General features: G+C 39.8%; 1 protein-coding gene across 5 annotated transcripts in view; it reads right to left on the bottom strand.

The window, feature by feature from the left end:
• dgkb (diacylglycerol kinase, beta) overlaps positions 1 to 22,795 on the bottom strand; it is a 74,812-nt gene that overhangs the window by 4,078 nt on the left and 47,939 nt on the right. For 4 of the 5 annotated variants that reach the window (XM_008430941.3, XM_008430939.3, XM_008430940.3 and 1 more), the window contains 4 exons: positions 10,410 to 10,500; positions 8,545 to 8,740; positions 2,494 to 2,614; positions 1,335 to 1,395 (listed from right to left, as the gene is read on the bottom strand). In XM_008430941.3, the coding sequence (XP_008429163.1) occupies positions 1,335 to 1,395; positions 2,494 to 2,614; positions 8,545 to 8,740; positions 10,410 to 10,500 (469 nt within the window). The other variant, XM_017309705.2, reaches the window with a different exon arrangement.

Raw genomic sequence — 22,795 nt, forward strand, 5'->3', positions numbered from 1 at the left:
AGATTTGAATTCAGCAATGCATCACCGACAGAAGCAATCTCCCATATGGGTTCTTGTCAAATGGTTTATAAATGCACATCTATGAGCTTTAATACGACAGTTTGAGAATCGCTCGGATGCATGACTCTGACATCAAATGGTAACATATGTGCATCATGATTTATAATAAAATTTTGGCTTCACAGACCAACAAAGTCTAAATTAGCAATGATGCTACATGATCTTGGCTGCACAGTGGCGCAGTTGGTAGAGCTGTTGCCTTGCAGCAAGAAGGTTCTGGGTTTGATTCCCGGCCCCGGTCTTTCTGCATGGAGTTTGCATGTTCTCCCTGTGCATGGGTGGGTTTTCTCCAGGTACTCCGGTTTCCTCCCACAGTCCAAAAACATGACTGTCAGGTTAATTGGCCTCTCCAAATTGTCCTAGGTGTGAGTGTGTGTGTGCATGGTTGTGTTTCTCTGTGTTGCCCTGCGACAGACTGGCGACCTGTCCAGGGTGAACCCGCCTCTCGCCCGAAACGTTAGCTGGAGAGGCACCAGCAACCCTCCCGACCCCACTGAGGGACAAGGGTGTAAGAAAATGGATGGATGGGATGGATGCTACATGATCTTATGAAATTTGTGATGGAGCAACTCGCGTCAACCATCCAGGGTTGTGGGCATCATTAGAGTCTCAATGCGAAGCTTCCATCTGCATTTAAAGGGGCGCGTCACCTTCAAAGGGAAGCTGCCATTTATTAGAGTTGAACTCTGACTTTGTGGCCGTTGCCGGCTTTTATAGACTCACTTTCATCGTTAAACAAGAACTCAGCGCTTCTGATTTTCCTTACGATGCACAAGGTAACCTTTTGATGCAAGACACTGGCCACAAAAGGAAGGGAGGATCAGAAGGAAGAGCTCAAATAAAGTCATTTTGAATTAAAGATGCAACGTTGAAGTTTTAAAAATATCACAGCATTGATAGAAATGACTGGAATCAAAACTCCCACCAGAAACAAACACCGGAAATAAAGCAGCAATTTACATTTATGACGGTTATTTCAGAGCTAGTTGTCAGTGATACATGTTGTATGTGGCGTCAAAATGCAAATGAACCGATGGTGTAAATATATCATGCAGAGGAACTGAGGTGTGTTTGCATACATGCTGTTGTTGTTAATAATTAGTGAGATTCCATCTAAACTGAGATGTTTTTAAAAGTATTTCACAGGTGGAAGGGTTGAAGTCGCCTCCGACAGGATGGAAAAGCTGCTGTTTATTTGGGAAGCACCACTAATTTAGGTGGAACGCAGAGAAACCCTTGTGCTTTAGAAACAGTGAATGCATGTCATGACTTACAGTGCAGGGAGTCTGCATCCACGGTTCACCATCAATCTGCATCGGTAGGGACTTGGTGGTTCTGCAGGTTACAAACACAACACTGTAAAAAAGTCCCGTTGCACCAGAGAGGCTCTTAAATCAACACATAATTTATGTAGTAAATCTGACAGAGGTGGGTAGAGTATCCAAAAGCTCCAGAGTATCACTACTTCAACATCCAGGAAAATACTCAAGTAACAGTGAAAAACAACAATAACAAGTCTACTTTTTACACCACAAAGTAAAATAATATGAAAAGTAATTACATTATAACCACCTTAGTGTTTCTTTCACAGTTTTAAATAAGGAAGAGGATTAGGGGCACTGAAAAAGAAGAAGCTGAATTTCAGTTTAGAATTCAGAGTTCAAAGTAAAAAAAAAGAGGTTAATCTCAAAATTTTGAATTTTTCTCAGAATTCTGGCTTTAAATTTTAGAATTTTGAGTATTTTCTCAGAATTACGCATTTAAAGTAAAAATTAAAAAAAATCTGAATTTAATCTCAAAATACTGACTTCAGAATTTTGAATCAAAAAATATTTGGCTTTTTCTCAGAATTCTGAGATCTTCTGAATTCTGAGAATTTTCCCAAAATTCTGAGAAAAACAATTCTGAAACTAGTGTAGAAAAACAAACAACAAAAAACATTTTGTTTTCTTAAATTATTAGCTTGAACCAAAATTCAAAAGCAATTTCAGATTTTTATTGTTCAATTTTAAGTAAATTTTTATTATTACTATTGACAGTTTTAAGTTATTTCAGTGGCCATTGTGGGTTTTTGGTCAACATGAGGCGTGCCAACAATTTTCCATGTGTCAACAGATATATTCCACTCGAAAGTAAACCAGAAAGTCAGCAACTGCTTTACTTTCTCTACTGTAACTGGGAATATAAACACATCGCTCACAGGACTCTGAATGTTATTCTCCAATTCCTGTCAAAGTGGTTCTTTCATGTAGTCTTGCTCGGAGTTACTGCTGACAAAAACAAAACATTTTTCTGGAGCCCAGAGTTTCCACTGGTGAACTGGCTTTGGTTTGATTGAAAAACTGCGATTGGATCACTTTAATAACAAATAAAAGTTGTTCATTTTAGGCTTTTTACAAGGTTTCTAGCAAGTGGAGTGTGTGAAATACTGACCTGATGGTTACAGAGGAGCACTGGGCCAGCCGTCTACCGGCGCTCTTCAGGCCCGTGTAGATCTGACCCATTTCCATGGCTCCTTCAAGCCCCACCACCTCCAGAAGCTGGTCAGACAGGTCTGACACAGAAAAAGGAAGAGCTCAAAAAGGTCATAGGAATATCCTGCAAACTGTTTTCTACAAATAAACACAGAGCAGAGAATGTAGCAATGAAGACGAGAGAGGAAGCAGGTGAATAAAAGAGACGTCGTTGTTCCTCACTTCAGGTTTGTGCTTCCGAAACGCGCAACATTCACAGTTTCCCATGAAAAAAGAAGAAAAAAGGAAAACGAGGCAACAAGCTACAAACAAAACAGCAATTAATTAGATTGCACCGGCAATGCAGAGCAATCTTGTGATAATATAATTATTAATTTCTGTGCTGTTTTTCAGTTATGAGCATTGATTTTGACCCTGCTGGAAGCTCAGCGTCACGCAGGGCCCATCTGTTCCAGGGGCCCGCTCCGTCGACTCGTCCCTCCACAGATTAGGAAGCCGCTGCAACGCTGCTGGGAGGATCCAGATACTAATTGAAACAAAGAGCCGTTTGCAGTTTGCGCGTGAGAGCGTCAGCTCGCTGTCACGCCGCGGAGCTCGGCGGCTGTCGCGTTCGTGGGAGTCGGGTTGGTTTCCTGGAGGAGTGTCGCAGCCGATGTTGCTGCTCGGGGTGAGATGTTGATGCCGCTGCCGAGCTCCGGTGTCCAGCTGTCACCATGGTGATGGACAGGCGTCTGCCCTGATCCGAGTGTGCAGCGGTGAATCCGGAGCTTTCTAGGGTCAGAGTGGAAGAGTTTGTGTACACACAGTCCACGGCAGGTTGACCTCCTGGCTCTGGGCTTTACGGCCGATCCTCAAACTCAAAGCGGAGGATGGAAAGCATCACCATACGTTCACAAAACACGCACATTTGACCCAAATCTGCTTTTCCTTCCTCCCAAATGTTATCTGCTTTTTCGTGGCAGTCTGAACGGCCCAGTTCTGATCTTTTCCCCAATAAGCTCCCAAAGTCTCAGACTGATAGATGTCAAACATCGCAAAGACTTTTCTTTTCATCTGTTCTTAAATTTCTGTTAGATCAGTGCATGACTTGTGTTTTTAAATGTTTTAGCTTCTTTTACTTCATGTTGTCAGACAGGTTTGCACCTCTCCACTCAGCTCCTTCAGACTAGCCAGCAGCAATTAGCAAACACCTGGTGGAGCTGTGCATCTGCTGAGCTCATTATAGGAGCCACTTCTCAGTGGAACGCTGGTGAAAACACTGTTAGAGGGTTAATATAGGAGGCATGTTACGATAACTTCATGCCTGAATGTGGACCTTCAGAAAGTTTTTAAAGAGACACAGACCTAACTTCAAGGTGTTAAATTACAAAGTAAATTTTCTTTTAAGCCACATTTGTGACATAAAGCACTTTATAACATCTGAAGGTAACATAGCTACTTGATTGTGCTATAAAATGGCATTATGTGCCTGGGAAACACAGAGTACTGCCCCTTTAAGATGTCTCTCGACTCCACAGGTCAGGCAGTAATCAGGCCAAATTAAATAGATCCAAAACAACGTGGACTACGACATGATAAAAACTCCAATTACTTTTTCACGTAGAACCTTGTTAGATTCACTGCCAAAATACAACATCTTACCAAGTATGTTTGGTCTGGTTTCTAGTGCAAATATCTTTTTATTTACGCTTAAAATAAGACAAAAATAACTTAAAAGTAAATTTTTAGCAAGATATTTATGAAAAAGTACTTGTTTCATTGGCAGAAAAAAAATAGCTTATAACATGGGAAATGCTTTGCTATACGAGAAATAATCTGCCAGTGGAACTAGAACTGGGTTGCTAGGCAACGGACTGGGCTTGGCTGGCGTTGCTAGGTAACGATTGTGAAATAAGGAAAATAATCTGCCAGTACTTTTTAACCAATATTAAGGAATTACTAACTTGAAACAAGTACCTACATCTTGCTTAGAAGTTATTTGTAGTTATTTGTCTTATTTTAAGTGAACTAAGATATTTGTACCAGATTATTTTGTGCTTTTGCAGTGTTGTTTTGCCTTTTTCCCTTTTAATAAATAAGAAATGTTTTTTTGTTGTTCTTCTTTTTTGTTTTTTTAACATTTGCTGAATACAAATGTGATCAGATCTTACATTATATGCTTCATTCAATTCCTGAATGTCTTCATGGGCAAAAGTAAAACAGAGTTGGTGAGAGTAGAGACGGCGTTCTTGTCGGTGGCGGGCGGCTCCGACACATGCGGAGCGACGGGCTGGGGGCAGCGGCGGAGCGGCGCTGGACCAGATCAGCTGAACGTAAAACTAAAGAGGAGTGGCGGGATGGGGAGGGAGGGGGGCGATCCTCCGACGAAAGCTTCGTGAGGGTTGTCAGGGGGGATCAGTCCTCGACGTCAACCCCCTTCCACCCACACATGAGCCCTCCCTCCCTTTTCGCGAAACCTCAGTCCCATTCTAAATAATTCACTCTGCAGCCATTCCCTTCCACCTGAGGGGCTTGTCTCCTGGCGTCACCAGCGGGACGATTTAACAGCACACGAAAGGTCACGTTTTATTTATTTATTTATTTATTTTTAGCCACCCACCAGTCGCCAATCCACACACACACACTCGCGCGCACACACACACACACACACACGGTTTCACCAGATAAAATCCCTCCCTACAGTTTGATCTGTGGATGGCGCTCGGCGGGGCCCCCGTGGGCCGAGCCGCTCCTTTGTTTACCTATAAATATGGCGTTCTCTTGATCTGACAAGTTAGGCCGCTCTCCTTGAGGGCACCTTCCACAAGGGCATCCATTCTCACATATGAAGCACAAGTGTATAAACACACACATCAATAGACTCAGACAGGGCGAAGCAAACGCAGCTTTGAACAAATACACACACTCCTCGCTCACGCTAAGAGCCTTCCCAGGTTCGGACTCCTCCAACGCTGCAACGATTGATTTTTATTCAAGATTTAATGGAGTGTTCATTGTTGCAGGTTTGGCCTTGAACTGATCAAACTTACAGAAAAAAAAACAAACAAACATATTAAATAAAGAAGAAGCAGCCTAACACTTTGTCTGCTAATGCATGGAAGCTAATGCTAACGCGCTAACTCCAGGTCAAATTATATCTGCGTTTTAGAGTCTACAAACATTGAGCACAAATTTAATTTATACATTAATAACCTACATGTTTGATGAATCCTTGATGCACAAATTATACATGAAACGATGACAATGTGAGATTTAAGTGTCATAAAATGTGGAAATAATTACAGTTTATCTGGAGATTTAAATGTTTGTGGGTTGATGAATCTGAGAAGGGCAGAAAAAAAATCATAAGATCGTGTTTCTTCTTCTCGAACACGATGTAAAATGACATGTCAACTGGGTATTTTTTCATGTTTTTAATTTTTATCTGTTCGAATTTAACTGAAAGTTTACAAAACAGCCGAGTTAATACGTGCTTTTGAATTTTTGTGATGAAGCCAAGTGTGCCAAGTGTTTCCAAAGTTAGCATTAGCGCTAGATGAAAAATTAGCCCTACTACTCACGAATTACAGGTAGAGTGCCTTGAAAAACTGATCAAACGCCTAAATGTTTGTCATATTTTGTCTTTAATGTATTTTAATTGGGATTTAGAGGTTAAACAATTGAAAGAATATTTAATTTTCAGACTTTTAGCCGTTTGCCACAAAACATGAGAGAAAACATCTGGAAGAAGGTCAGATTAGACTAAAACAGAAGCTTTACATCACAGGCGTCAAACTCCAGTCCTCACGCGCCGCTGTCCTGCAACTAGATGTGCCTCTGCTGCACCACACCTGAATAATTAGGTCGTTAGCAAGGCGCTGGAGAACTTATCTACGCAAGAAGGAGGTGATTAAGCCATTTCATTCCAGTGTTTTGTACCTGTGGCACATCTAAAATCTGCAGGACAGCGGCCCTGGAGGACAGGAGTTTGACACCCCTGCTTTAAATTGTTACATTTACCTGAAAAAACAGATGATCTACATGTGCAAAACTGTGTAGAAACCTAGCCAAAAACTAGCAGCTATAATTGTAGCTAAAGTTGATTTAAAGAGAAGTTTTGATCCTGGTGTATTCCAAACACAAGCCACACTTTTCAGATTTTTACTTGTAAAGGATTTAGAGCTGAAACGGCTCCAAATTCCCAACTTGTGTTGATATATCATTTAAAATCTCATTAAAATACATTTTTTGGCACAAAAAGTGGAAAAACTCCAAGGTTATAAATAGCCCTCTACATTGTTTCCTGCTTCATCAGTTTCTGCGATGATTTAGAGCATTTTATATTTTTCTGTAAGCTGCTTGTTGCCATTTGCTGAAATGCACACATTTTATCGAGCTCTGAAGGCACAATATCACCAGAGAAATAAAAGACAATAATCCAAAAACTCAACAGAAAACAAACCAAAGCATGAGAGTAAAGGTTCGTAGGCGTCTTCACAGAGATCAGTTTCTCTACCAATCATGTTCGGACCGGTGAAGTCTCACTGGGGATCACCTGCAGCCATGTTTGCAGAGCCACGGCGGCTCGTCAGCGCTGATTTTAACATCCACAACCAGACACACCCAGCACAGCAGGGAGCCTTCGCAACACACTGCACATCACTTTCACACAGCAGTCAGACATGAACACAAGACAAACAACCTGTTTGTTAAACTGTGTTAAACTGGTAAATTAAAAAGAAAAACCTCCAGAAATGATGAGTGGTGGAAAAATGAATCAAATGTATGAACTCTGGGATTATATGCAGGATTTGTTCCACTGATAAAGCACTAGAATAAACAGTTCATCCCTATCTTTTTAGTATTAAGCACTTTTTAATCTCCTCCTCTCTGCTTGACCATAAATTTAAATTTTATGATCAGTATGTTCAGTAACTGCCCATCAAATATGATTTACACAGTAATAAAACTCACATTTAAACCAAAGAGTAAAAGAAGGAAAATGTTAAAATGGTTGTAATAAGAGATAAGAAGTAAGAGATCAATTTGTTACCTGTTCCAGAAGCCAGGACATAATTTAAGTCAAAATCCTGCTGAGAAATCAGTCAAACTTCATTTTTTTTAATTTTGAAACTAGAGTTGGATATCATCATTCTCTCCTTGTATTGGACAGGATGGGAAAATGTCCACACATAATCCAAAGGTGGAAAAGTTAAAATTCTGGGTTAGGCACCCAGAATACGGATGAGGACAGACGTAGGAATGAGCTTTTAGAAGGAAATATGTTGAAGTTTAAAGTTTATAATGAGCTTTAAAGTCACCATGCGCAAATGTTTGACTTCACTTTTGAATTTAAATGAACTGAATTCAAATCTTGCTTGAATTGAGGCATTTTCCATGAGATCACAGCTCTAGAAACCAGACCACAAATACTTGGTAAGATTTTGTGTTTTTGCAATAAAATACATAAATTCCTACTCATCTCTTCCCCAATAACTCCCTTTGGCGACTGCAGCCATTTCTCCGTCGACCACGGAGTGGCTGACTCATTCTGTTTTGTTCATTCATATGTTATGGTTGATGGGTTTCCTTTTGACGTAAATGGATTCAAGGGTTTGCCCAACACCTTACTCAGTCCGCTCCCATTAGCTGCGCCTGTCCACTGCCGCCTACACAGGCCATTAATACCCAAGTGACAGTTCCACACAGTGACATGATTGTACCTTTTCTTTGCAAACAAAACCTGCTGGCTGTGATTCAACTTGTCATGGGTGAAATATTAATGCACAATGGAAAAGTTTAGCTAAAAGTTTAGTCTTTGATCTATTGGAAAGGAGCAAGGACACAAACTGACCGAGTCTGAAGGAGGATTCTGGGAAAAGACGAGCAGCTCCTCTACCACAAAAATAAGTGGCAGAGACTTTTATTTTTCCAGATTAGCGTGTGATTTTGTGCCACAGTGAGCTTTTTATTTGCAGAATTTAACTTAGAAACCTCTGAGACAAATAAATGTATGATGTTGAAAAGCTACCTTGGACAGCAAACATGAGCTCTTTGGGGTCGACCACTGGTGTCCGTTTTTCTTGACTCTTCTTCCCGGCCTTGCGCTGACCTCGCCTCTTCTTGCTCTCGCCCCAAAGATTGGAGCCGCCATGCATGCTGGGAATGTTGAGGACAGCAATGCCTTCTAAGGAGATACTGCTGAGGTCCAGGGTGACGCCATCACACTGTTACAGACGAGAAGGAAAACGGAGGGGAAGATGAGGGGAACTTCTTATCAATAGAGCAATAAGGAAAATGTTTCTTACTGGTGTAAATGTTTTTTCCACTTGTGAAAAGTGGCAGATATAGATAAAGTTTGATCTAACATGACATATTGTAAATTAGATACAGTATATTTATTTTACAGTTGGGAGAAACAGAGAATCACAAAGTTCGTCCAGTGTTTAGGAATGCTAATGCTAATGCCAACATGCTAACACCCAGAAGAGTGAGATAACTAGTGCTAACTTTAGGAAGCTAATGAGTAACTATTGGTGCTTTTCCGCCAGCAAGTCGCGCTCTAACCGGTTAATGTGCGGTTCGGTTCTATAGAAATCCATTGCTGGCCCAAACACAATGATAAAGGTTCAAGTCAGCTGATTATTTCACTATAATTACATTCCAGCCCTTTATTTTTTAAACAATGTAAACCAATAGCCATGCATAAACATCATTATTATTTTTTTATCCAAATGAAAAAAATTAAATTCACATCACAAGTTAATACTAAGTAGTTCCGGTGTTTCACACAGTCGATGCAAACAGCAGCTCCGTCAGAAAACTGACCACAGCGGGACGGTTTCTCTCTTCTTTATTACTGTCTACATGTCAGAGCGGTTAGCTGCTAGCAGCGCTGCTAATTCACGGTCATTCTGCTGAAAAAGTTAGCGCATGTGTTCCTGCGCTGCTCCTGATTATTCTCATAATAGAACTAAATGTTGTTTTTTTTGTAGTTTTCAGTGGCGTAAATCACGAGCCAATCAATGAACGTGATCAGCTGTCGATCAAATCGTTTCAGTGGCTGCCAAGTACGACTCTTTATAATTCCTGTTATGTGACACTGACGTCCACAGTTTGTTATCATGGCGCTTCAAAACTTTAGCAATGCTGACAAACCTCACTAGCATTCACCAAGCTAACAACTGTGTTAACCACTTAACTTGCTAATGTAAGTATTAGCTTACTACGGTTAGCATTCACAGGTTTTTCTGGTTATGCTAACCTACTCTTAGAGGTAGCTATACATTAGGTACCGGATAACTAATGTGGCTGTACGGTAAAGTGCTTTGAGTGGTCAGGATAGCTAGAAAAGTGTTACATAAATTAAGCTAAGAAAAGACCATTGTAAGTGTCCTCTGCTAAGTCTAAAAAGCAGAGTGGATTTTAACACATCTGATCAGCTCATCTACTTACTTGCAGCTCAATAGTATTGCAGTTACTTATAGAGCGCTAATTGATGAAGACCTCTACACTGTGTGGATAGCTCTGTGAAGATGGAAGATGAATTGTATAGACACCGGCTTCATTATCACTCAATATCGCACACAGCAGGGTCACGTTGGGCTAATTACCCGAGTGTTGAACTGGGGATCTATGAAAAGCAGGCGGGGAGTTGCAGAGATAGCCCTCACACGTCAACACATTTTCTGAAGCTGAAACTAGCATATTTATGGAAAAGAGGATGACCAGAATATTCTTTAGCTGTGCAATCATTCTTACCTTAAGGCCAGTTTAATATTCCCATTAATGCAGAGAAAAGATTAGTTTTTCAATTCAGAGAGTTCATAAAAAAGGAAGATAAAAGCAGGCACTTTTATGATGTTTTTCTTTGCTTTTGTTCCTAGTTTGATTTACCTCCACCTCCAAGAAGTCATGGAGCTTCTTACACGTGGCCGAAAACGTCTCCGAAGTGCCGAACTCAAAGTACCACAGCTTATTCTTTGTTCTGAAAAAAAGAAAAGAAGCAGGAACTGTAAAGGGACCAAGAATAAAGGGTAAGCGGAAACATGGGGGTGTTTTCTTCACATCAAAATCTCAACCTTATGCACTTTACTGTCTCCAGTCAACTATATATGAAGACAAATACATACCGGCCCATCAACGTTCGACTCCAACTTTAAACATATCTGGATTTGCACCTTTAAACCACCGACTCATCGTTCTATAGGATGCATAATGTGTTTCAGTAATTAATCATAATGATAATCTGTGGTTAAGGGGGCCTTTGACGGGACACATTATGCAAACCTAGAGATGCAGGCCCAACAATGAGGCACAGGGTGGAGCATGAGAGTTTAATCTACCTGCTCCAGCAATTAACAGAGGACTGGGGTGCTGCACCCCGGGCTTCCTGCAGCACACACTCCCAGCTGCTAATGCTGATGATCAATGACCTTGCAGGGGTGAGCCACCATCTGTCTGCATGATGCTTTCTCATGCACCGATCAAATGTCAGATATTTATTTTCTTATACACAACTTACTCCACTCCATAAAACATTTTTAATGCTACCTTTGTTATCTTTTGACATACGTTTGATGTACATTATCTCCAAAAAATCCACAACAGTCCAGACATGCAGGACTCAACAGTAAAAAATGGCTTTCTCTTAGTTGGATTTAAAGCACTACAAGCAAAACGTATTAGTATACGCAGAGTAACAATCATTGAACTATTGATTTCCTCATTAGGACTTTTGTCAGAACCATTTAGCCACTTTATAAATGAGCTTTCATTAGGGTACTTGCAAGGTAGCCCCACTCTGGGTTGATTTATAACGTGCAACATGGTCAATATGAGTGGAGGTGGGGGGACACAAACTGAAGAGGCTAAAAGCCAGAGAGTGACGATGGACGTCATTGTACCATCCGTATAATCTCAACAATCAAAAGAAAGCCAGGAGAGGCAGGAGCAGCTCGGGCTGGAGCAGGTTTGCAAACAGGCAAATGAAGGTGACTACTCTGAAAAGCATATTCAAAGCTTGTGGTTAGCAGCAAGAAGAAAGGCGGACACATTACAAGCACTTTTTGGCTTCGGTTGAATCCGACCCGATGCTTTTAAGGGCTGATGAAGATATGATGATTGTGGTACATTCAGTAGTTTTTAATTTCTTGGTGGAGTTCAGAACAAGTGGTGATTATCTGTTCTTCAAACAGAAACACTCTTCATATGACCCATCAGCGCATTATAATTTTTGGGTTTGATTACAGGCTGCGCTCTATTATTTTTCACAAAAACAAGCTTCAGAACACAAGTCGATGAAAATCTTAGTCATAATTCATTTCAATTACACAAGATCTAAACTTTTTCACTTCTCAAAACATTTCAATGTGAAAAAAACTGAGGTATTATGGTTAAGTAGCCTATGGGGGTCCAAAATTGTTTATTCATGGAAACAAAATTACCTTGGGTTGAAATGACAATGATAATAAAATTGATAAATAATACTTTTATTAAGTATTTAAAAATACGTATTTTATCTACTTTTTTTTTTGTAATATTTTTTCTCTTTTCATCAACTTACTCTTTTGTGCTGTCGTTTGTGATCAGCACTTTGGTGCAGTTTTAAACCTGCTTCTAAAAGTGCTATAAACATAAATTTGACATTTGACATTTCTGCATATTCCGTCACGTTATCCTTTACAACTGTGGTCCCCAAACTACGGCCCGCGGGCCAGATCCGGCTCGCCTCCACACTTGGTCCGGCCCCCTGAACAATACCAGAGAGCATTTAGATTTTTTTTTCATATATTGTATTTTCCGGACTATAAGCCGCTACTTTTTTTCTAAGCTTTGAAACATGTGGCTTATTCTTATTCTGGTTCATTTTTCTTCAACCACCAGGGGGCTCTTTAGCTGGAAGTGAATCATTAGAAGTCAAAATTGGAAATAAAAGAAGAAAGTGCCCATTAAAACGGAATTAGGTTTTAATAGGGAATTGAAATTTGAGAGTGTTGTTGATCAGATAAATAGCATTGAGGGGAAAAAGAAGATTTTTCGGTTTTTAAATAATACTGGGATCATTATGAGAATTTGAGGTATAGATATTAGGATAAAGTAGATGGCAGTAGTGCAACAATAATGAATGCAAACTGCCATTGAAATCTAAAGAAGAAGAAGAAAGCGCCCATTTTTATTTAGCACATGCTGTAGCAACACGAAGAATCAGCACTTTTACTGTTACAGTTACCGTTCGGAAACTACCGTAATCAGTTCCGTTAAATCTAAACTTGGCAACTTTTTCTTTTACAACCGTAATAAATGTGATATTCAATTGACCTGTTATGACAAATGTTGGCTGTCCGCCCCCCTCTGCTGCTGCTGCTGCATCATTGTGGAAAACCTGGAGCGGCAGAGATATCTGGGGCTTATGTGTGTATGTTTACTGTTTTTTTGTAAAAAACTTTGGGGTTGCGGCTTATAGTCCGGAAAATACAGAATTTATTTAATAAATAGTGTTATTTCTTGGATTGTTTCTGCAAAGAACCCAGAGAGGGTTATTTGATTGTGCTTTCTGGAAAACAATACATTTTTACATTTAGGCTCTCCTGCAATCGTCACACTTTTTCTGTTACAATCTGACTCCGGCCCCCAGCAGAGAAGGGAAAAGTTATGTGGCCCTCACAGGGAAAGGTTTGGGGACCCCTGCTTTACAATATCAAGTGAAGGCTGATGTATTGGGTTAAGCATAAAAACATTTCTTTGTTCCTGTGCACAACCTGCTGCTGGCAGGGAGTTTACAAGTGTAAACTAGAAGATTTAAGCGGCACCTTAATACTTTCTAACCGTTCTAACACTTTTCTCCAACCATTATAAGTTAGCAAAAACAAAAACAAAAAAACAAAGCAGTTGTTATAATTTCTACTTAATTTGAGTTGTATGATTTCCAACTTTGTCTCCTGACATATTTTAACAGAATCAGAGTTGGCGCACCAATCTCATGGTTTTTTAAAAGTTTTAAAAATGTAAAATGTATTCTTAATCAGCTGCCTTTTAGTCATAATTGTAATGAAACTACAGGGAGAAAAAAGTCAATCAGATCAGTTTCATTGAGAGTTAGGCTAAGTTGAAATACCGTTCTTGAGAGCAAACAGGAGAGAAATAAACTGATGTAGATACAGTTAGCAAAGGCTGCCACATGTTCTCTGATGTGCTTCGTTTTCAGAGCTAAAATAAAACTAACTTCATGTCGACCAGTAAAGGTCTGACTGCTGCATCTTTATTTATAAGCTGTTTTTACTTATATGAAATAAACCTGTATGAGAAGAAACTGGGTTGGGAAGAGAGATTGCTGCGTCTCCTGAGCTACACATATTTTGACCAATTAATTTAATAAACTAGATGAGACTATGTTGTATTATAACTTGGAATGTTTCGATCTGTTCCTATAATTGGATTGCACAGATTAATTTAATTTAATGCTTCTGGTATGAATTGGGTCTGTTTGTCTGGTAAATTGTCCTAAGACGACATTTGTTGCAAATTAGTCCCAAATAAACAAATTGAGTTTGAAATTGTTAAATAGGACAAAATAGCCATAAAGTGCATGACCACACTGTAAATTTAACACAGGGGACATAAAAAATGTTTATTTGCAGCCAAACTATTTAATTTGAGCAAAGTCAGAATAATATAAAGGTCGTCTCATGACTCTCAAATGTTGGTACAAATTTGAGCCAAATCTCGGTGTAAGAAGAAATGCAGTGAAAGACAACAACTGACCATGCTATCGACTCTCACCACTTAACCTAACAAGGACACCATGGCAACAAATCACTCCATGAGCATGTTCATTAGGTAATTAGGAGCATCTCATTGGCTGGATCAGATTGTCGTTTGTTTTCTGCCGACTGATGCCAAACACCGGACTCATCTGATTTGAGAGAGGAGAGTCTTCGACAGTGGCCGGCTTGTCTTTGTGGGACAGATTAATAGGGAGCCCATTAGAGTCAGATGATACTTTTAAGGTGGATTAGGAGGCCACTATTTTATGGTAGGTGTAATGAAGGTGAACATAAAGTGTCCATTTACTTAAACCGCTGGCAGACATTAGAGTCCTGCATCTTCCCAGGACATTTCAGAAGTTTTGTTATTTTGCTTTCTGAGAACAACTGAGCGAAGGCATGAGAAGCGTAGCGTGTATTTCCAGTGGCCTCTGCGTCTTTGTTGTGATTGTATCTCCAGAGTATCGATGCAAAGCATGCTGCAGTAATAACTTTAGCGGTCTCCATGCGAGATCAGATGGAGTCGGCCCCAAACACAACAGTGACTCGGGTTTCCAGCGACGGTGAGGTGTTATTTATTTGCACAAACAAATTTGTAAAACAAAACCGAAAAAGAGAGGGATAAATTCAAACTTTGTGGCTCGGATAAAACAACAGCAGAGCTCTTAAGAGCACATCAAGCTCTAGGGGAAACGGCAGCATACAAGAAACAGAAGAGCTGTTTAACAGAAGGAAGAACAAACGGTGTAACTCACTATTGTTCAAGCTTACGCTGCTTGGTCACCGTATTAAAGGATGTCAGAGACGATAAACTCCAGTGTAGCTTCGCTGTCCTGCGGCCACAGCACCTTCAGATGCACTTTCCACTGGCCACTCCAACCGAGCAGGACATACCCATTGATTTATTTCCCCCTCTGACACTTAATCTAACCCACAGTGATCTACGACCTTATTTTCACACTAATTTCTTCTTGATCAGAGGTGATAAATATCGCATTGACATTACCAAGTCTTTGTGCATTGCATCAATGCACTGTTTTGTTTAACATGACACCGCCTAGAGCTCTCTGACTCGAATGGCAGTTTGAGAAATGACTTGAGCTGCGTTGTCTTGCCTTAAGAGATTCAGCAAACATCTTGAAAAATGTAGTTCTCGCTGTTGCACTGCCATGATTACAACACGCTGTTTTCTTAAACAAACAATACATAAATTGCTAAGAAGGCTTAGGGAACTTCTTTGTCTTTGAAAAATCAGCCAAGGAAGAATTTTCTTGGGCGATAAACAGTTTAAGTCAGAACAACAGCAAAGCATCTTTTGAAGATGCTGGTTGAGGGTGATGCTGATTACTGTGAACATAACTGTCTGGTGGTTTGGTGAAACAAAAACTGAAGTATTTGGACGTAATGACAGTTTCAACACTGGCTGAAAAAAGGGAGAAACTTTAGCACCATGGAATAGATAGATTCATGAGAAAACAACCAAGTTAAGTGTTGGAAACAAACTGAACTTCCTAATTAACGATGACGATAATCATTACAACCAAATTGGCCAGGTCAGAGAAGGTCAGCGTTTGGGATCCATCATAAAGCTCTGATCCAAGTCCAACAAAAAAAAAGGGTTGAAACCTGACCCAGTTTCACCAGTTCGGTCAGGAGGAATGGGCCAGAAACCCAGCAAACTGTTGTGAGAAAAAGTCAAACATATGTTCAAAGGCAATGCGACCAAATACTGAGGAAATGTATGTAAACTTCTAATTTTGAAGAAGTAAACAATTCTCCTTCTCATAATCGCAACATTAATAAAACTGACAGGGCGTCTTGTCACTTAAAATCCAAATAAGTTGCTGTTGCTCACGGCCCCGACTTATTGTTTTCAACCTCACGTAAAAATGGCTTCAAACAGATGCACAATTATACAAGTGTTCATTTTTGAAAAGCATTAGTAGAGCCTCCTGCACAACCAACAAGAATGCAGCAAGTGGTTTCTGGATGGTACATCAACATCAAAACACACATCTTTTCCAGCAGCCATTGTACAGCGCATACAGCATTAAAACCAGCTGAGCAAACATGCTGGAGCTCAGGTGACGGGGGGAGCTCTATAAAAATGTGCAAAAGAAGAATTCTAAATGTAATTTAATGTCAATAGAAATAGAAGAAAGTTATTTTTCTGTACAGTGTATATAAACTTTTGGCTTCAGCTATATATACTAGTAAACACACTTCAGATTCAATGTGTCAATCACTGTTTTCAATGATCGTCAGATGCTCCGGTCACTGCCTGATCACTCGCTTTCCATGTGATATGACCACTAGTGCCCTCTGGTGGTCGTTCCAGACAGGCCCTCTTCATGCATAACAAATACTCAACACATCTATCACTGGTCTGCATGTAAACAAAAAAAACAAACAAAAAAGTCACGTACAGGTGTAAAACTTAGCTTTTGTTACTGATTGTATTCTGTTTTTCTTTTTATCCTTGAATTTTGCATAAATACTGTAAAACATTTGAGCCACATGTAGTTGTGTCTACTATATTCTACTCTTTAAGTCAAATAAATTCAGACAGTTTTAGATTTTGAACCTAAATGTGAGTTTGTGGAAGATACGTTTACAGCAGTAAGTTGTGTTAGCTTTTTATTAATTTTGTCAAACCTCTAAGAGTTGAATCAACTAGAGTTTTTAGGTTAGCACTTAAAAACCTGAAAGAAAAAAGAGACAGGAGTGGGAACTATTTCCCAGAATGCTTAGCGGCATGTTTTTGTATCCTGAGATGGAGTGCGTTACACTGAACTGACTCTGTGTGTTTTACTAATGCAAATGTTTCTTTCTAATCTTGAGGATAATGTCCTGTTCACACTGGATGTTTTTGAGCAGAATTTAAATTATTCTAAAGTAGTTTTTTTAACTTGTTCATGTGAGTAAATAGAGAAATGTGGCTCCTTAACAAGGTGAGGGCAGTTTTTTTTCTTGCGCATTGTGAAATAATTATTTGGTTTAAGTCACAGCATTAAGTTAAAACTCACAATTCAAGAATAATGGACTTTAAAAAAATATTTAGACGACTTTTCTCTTGTTGTTAAATCAACTTCATAAAGTTTAATTTCTGAGTTAAAACCAAAACGATTTTCTTGTTGACTTAAGTTGCATTTTCAAGGCAGCAGGTTTCATTTTCAACTTAAACCACCTTCAAATGTTTTACAGTGTAGTCTTGCCTGTACCAGCTCTCTCTTGGGCTCATTTATGTTTGCGTGCATGTGTGTGTGCATGTGTGTGTGTGCGTGCTCCCACTGAGCTGGGGACAGGGCCACAGGTGAGATCCCTCTAAATTACACACAAGTGGTCATTAATTATAAATGACACTTTGGTCACATAAACGATTTCATCCTCAAATGAGGTCTGAGGGCGGCGGCTGCAGAGGTCCACCATGCAAACCTCTCCCTGTGTGAGGGTGTGTGTGTGTGTTGGTGTGTGTGTGCATGTGTAATATAAAGTGCTATCACCTGTGGCCCTGTTCTCAGCTCAGCACGAAACACACACACATTTGCATGGGCGTGTTTGTGTGTGTTGGTGGATCGGGTGGCCCCAACCAGCACATGGCGGGGCTTTGATGAACATACTCATTATGCTAAAGAGAGCTTCATGCCTGGGCTTCCCTGTGCCTCCAGGAAAGGTTAACGCAGGATGGTTACACAGCACAGCGAGAGCCTGTGGGCGCACGGGGGCGGAGAGGCTCCAGAGGAGAGCGCTGACGGTGTTAGAAGTCTCAGGACCAAAAATAGACCTGGGTATGCATAGCAAATATCAGGGGAACATCAAGGCGCGGCGATGGATGCCACAGAATAAACAAACGCTTCAGGTGAAGCCACACCTCAGCTGAATCACAAATCAAATGTTTGTTTGTTTTTACCCCCTCACAGATCTGATATTAGTGTGAAATATGCAGCCAGGTTTGTTTTCAAACAAAACCAGAAATGATTCAGATCCCAGGAGGGCAAAAATGAAGCATTCTGAGAGAAATCTGGTTAATTATTACCTACTTATAGTTGTCATTCTGGTCTTTGAGCTCATCTACAGGTGGGCTGAGTTATGCAGTACGAACAAATTAATCGCTTCACATCAGTCCTGCCCAGCCAAATTACAGTCATTCGGGACGCTTTGAAACCTCCTTCATCTCGTCAGAAAGCACCTTATTCTGGAGGAAGATGAATGTAATTGCGACAATTACGTTTTTCCAACATGTTATTACCAGTACCATCGCGGAAAAGTATTTCACAGATGATGAATTAAAAATTACACAAGTAGCTGAGAAGTAAACATATATAAAATAAGAGTGTAACACTGGAGCCACTGACGGATAAATTCACATACTTTAAGGGTTGTGGTTGAAATAACATGATTATTGATCAAACACTGAAAGCAGAAAGCGAAATATTGTGTGTGGAAAAACTAAGTACACCTCTTGATTCAACAGCCTAAAGAATCGTAAGCAGCAGTCATTTTCCTTAAAGACTTTCTGATTGGAGAGTTTGGCCTGCTTTTCTTTCAAACACTGGTTCAACTCTATGAGGTTGAGACAACAAAAATTTGGTTGAAGTCTGGCCTTTGACTAGGCCAATAAAACTGTGAGATTCTTTTATTTTTCAGCCATTCTGTTTCAGGTTTGGATAATTGTCCTGTTGGGTTGAGAATCTGGCATCTCTGTTTCAGGGAGTGTTGTCACTTTAAATCCAAATAAGCTGCTGCTGGCCACGCCCCCCAACTCAATGCTTATATTCACACATGAAAATTGTTGTAAACACATGTGGAATTAAACAACCCTACTCTCTGAAAAGCAGTAGTAGAGCCTCCTGCACAGCCAACTAGCATCCAGTAAGTGGTTTCTGAATAGTAAGTCAATAACAAAACACTTGTCTTTTCCAGCAGCCATTGTACAGCACATACTGAGGTAAAACCAGTTGACCAAATGTGCTGGAGTTCTGAAAGGGTTGCTAGGTGACGGGCTGAGCTTGGCTGCAGTTGCCAGGTAACAGCCCCATTGATTGTGACTTAAAAACGGGAGGTTTTCAAAACAGCTCATATTCCAAACACCAAAAAACATGATTAACATTATTTTAAAAGGCATGGTTGTTTTTTATTAAGCTCTTGGGTTGTTATTATAAACAGCTGAGACCCAAATGGAAGTACAAAAATGTGATGGGTCCCATTTAAGAACCCAAAACAGCCGAAACACAGAGTGCCTTTAAATCTAGACTAAAAACCCACCTGTTCAGAGTTGCTTTTGAAACATTATGAATTAAACATCAACAATGCGAAGTGTAATGACGGCAAAATGAAATGCTATGATTGTTGACTGTGCGTTTTATGACTTTTGTGTTTCTATGATGTAAAGCACTTTGAACTGCCTTGTTGCTGAAATGTGCTATACAAATAAACTTGAATTAAATGACAATGCAACTGTAAAAATATAAAATGGAAATGCAATGGTTCATTTTGAAGCTTCGAGTTTAAATCAGAGTTAAATAAAGATCATAACTTAACTCACTTTTATCCGTACTACCTGGACTTTAACCTGTAATATTAAGTGAATTCCAATAAACAGCCAGGTAGAGAAAAACAACATCAAAGTGCGTCTTAATTTTCTCTAACAACTCTTTCTCTTGCTTTTCTCTTTCCCTGTTTATCTCACTATTTCCCTCTGAGTCAGAGATTAGCATGTAATTACATGGGAGATGATAAAAAAGAGTGGGGTGGATGGGTGGGAACGGAGCATTTCAACAAGCCGGTCGAGGAGGAGGAGGAGCGGCGTGCAGGGAGGGAAGGGGGCGCAGCCTTCGTCACGGCCCGACTGATTGTCTACTTTTAATCCTCGACCTCATTATCACCTCCAGGTCCGGCAGTGGCAGTAAATGAATCTATCTGCCGAGTGTCAAATCTTCACACCTTCGCCCTGGTAATCACCCCAAGGTGCAAATACAGAAGATGGATAGAATAGGAGAAATGAAGTGAGGCCGAGAGAGAAAACGCACGCGGCCCTTTCGTTTCAACAACAATACTCCACCTTCACGTTGAGGGTTGTTGCTTATTTTTGCTACTCTGTAATTTAAGATGATCAAATATTTAGCTCAGAGGAAACAGAGGCTAATTTCAAGGAGTCAGATGTTATGCAAAGTCAAATTTGTTTCAAGCTATTTTTGATGTAAACAGCATTCTCATAAGGTAACATAGTTAATTCATTGGCTGGAAAACACATAAGACCTGCCTTTAGGTACAGTAGAGAATCCATGATGATGTGGGCCTGTTTCTAAACTGTATAATAACATGAACCTTTTTAAAACTCTGGTGGCGTGTGCTGATAATATGGAGTCACAACCTGGTCTTTTAGCAGCATAACGATCCAAATTAAATGGAAAAATTCAACACAGAATTGGTCAGACACACATCTATCACCGTCTCAGTTCTTAGAGCTAAATCCTATTGAGAACTTGTATGCAGAGCGAAAAAGGAGAGACCCAGGAATGATGACGGGATTGTGTAGAAGAATGCTGAAATATTATTCTCTCAGAGAGAAATACCAAAGGAAAAGACTGAAGTTATTGTCACACCTGATAATCTGGTGGACTTGGTTCGATTTGTTACATTTTCAGCTGGAGAGATTTGCCTTCACACTGCACTGTGTCAAACTAACTAAACTGTTTGAAAAATCTGGTCCCCTCCTCGCCTGTGGAGGCGCTGCATCGACAACTACAGAAGGAATCAACACAAAGACCTCAGAAGAAGACATGAGTACAATTTCCTTCTTCACAAAATGTAAATAAAAATGGAGTAACATCTGATTTTAGAGGCTGAAGGATTCTTCTTTTGTCTCCCGTAAGAAACAACGAGGCATTTCTCCCTCTAGCACGTTTGTTTTGGTCGTGTTTACCCAGAATGCCTTGCGCTATTGTTCACTTCCTGCTTTTGGAGCGGGTTCCGGTCCACTTGGCATAACATCAATTAGTTTTGCTTGCATTGCTGCATATTTTAAATTCAGCATACAGGAACTCCAGAAAAGTTTCCTATGTTTATTATGTCAAACAGATATCTATAGGGATTTATTTAATTTTGCAGTCTACCTGCACTAATTTCTAGCTAACACACCTGCCAACGCCATTCTGAAATTGTCAAAGAGTTTTCTGAGGCAGAGCTTCCAGCTGCAGGAAAATGACTCTGATAAGTTTGATTAAACTTGCAATGGACATGAAGCCCTTTGGACAAATCTAACAAAATCTCTGCTACCTTGAAAAACTATAATCATGCATTATTGAATTGGAAAGGATAGTGTGTAATAGAGAGATCCTAAACTCATTCCCCCTGCGTGAATTATTAATTGAATTCAAATAACAGACAGAATAATTTTCTTAAAATATCTCAATCATTTTTCACATTGGTCCAACCGGGATGCAGAGCACCTGGATCCAGACACCAAGAACTGTATTTACCAACATCTGTACTGTAAACTCCATACAGTTGCAACGCCTTGTTTTAGAACATTTTAGCTGATTTTTCATTTCCTGCTTGCTGTCTTTTTTTAATCCAACCATTGGTAACCATTAAAGCAGAGGTGACCAAGCTGTGGCCCCAGAGCCGTTTGCAGCCCCCTTGTGGCCCTTTGTCTTGATCACAGGACAAGAATAACCTAAAAATGTGTTTGTTGGTTCAGGCATTTGATGCAGATCCACATTTAAAATCAATGTTGGTGAAATTTTCACTGATACCGTGATGTTCAAAAAAAACAACAAAAAAAAAACAGTAAGAGTGAGCCATAAGCTGTTTAGTCGCTGAAAAAGACAAAAAATAAATAAATAAAATAAAAAGTGAAGAAAAAGATTAAAAATTTAGGATATGATTTCTCTTCCACAAAAACCAATTAATTACAATATTGTGTTTAGTGTATTTATTTAGCAAGTAAAAATACAACAATTAAATAGTTTTTGCATCTATATTTAAAAATACTACAAATTTTGTGACCCCCAGAGTAGTTGCAATTTTATATTTTTGGCCCCCGTGCCAAAAAGTTTGGACACCTCTGCATTAAAGGACAATCCAGTGTTTATTCCAAGCAGCTTTCTCTTCCATTGAAACCATTTCTCAGGCTCATCATCATGTTCAAAATGGAGAGGAAAAGCTGGTTATATGAATGTTGTACTAAGACCAGAGTAAAATATGATAATGAGTACAAATGGGATTATTAGGAGCCTGTGTGTCATCAGTCTGACTGATCCACGACGTCAAACTAGCCAAGCAAATTCAATTAGGCCTGCAATTACTCCCTGGCGTAAGTGGAGACGTATTGGATGATGTTAAATATTGATGGAAACACAGACGCCACATTTGTTCATCTCCAAAAGGTGAACACATCTCCTCGAGATAATCACAAATGCTAAATACGTTGCCTGAAGAGCAAATATGAAGCATGTTGTCACGAACACGTCCTGCAAATGAACTGCAGGTATATTTAGTTGGTTGCTGAGACAT

This window comes from Poecilia reticulata, chromosome 16 (assembly GCF_904066995.2).
Source record: "Poecilia reticulata chromosome 16, P_reticulata-male-v2, whole genome shotgun sequence".
NCBI classification, from domain to species: domain Eukaryota; kingdom Metazoa; phylum Chordata; class Actinopteri; order Cyprinodontiformes; family Poeciliidae; genus Poecilia; species Poecilia reticulata.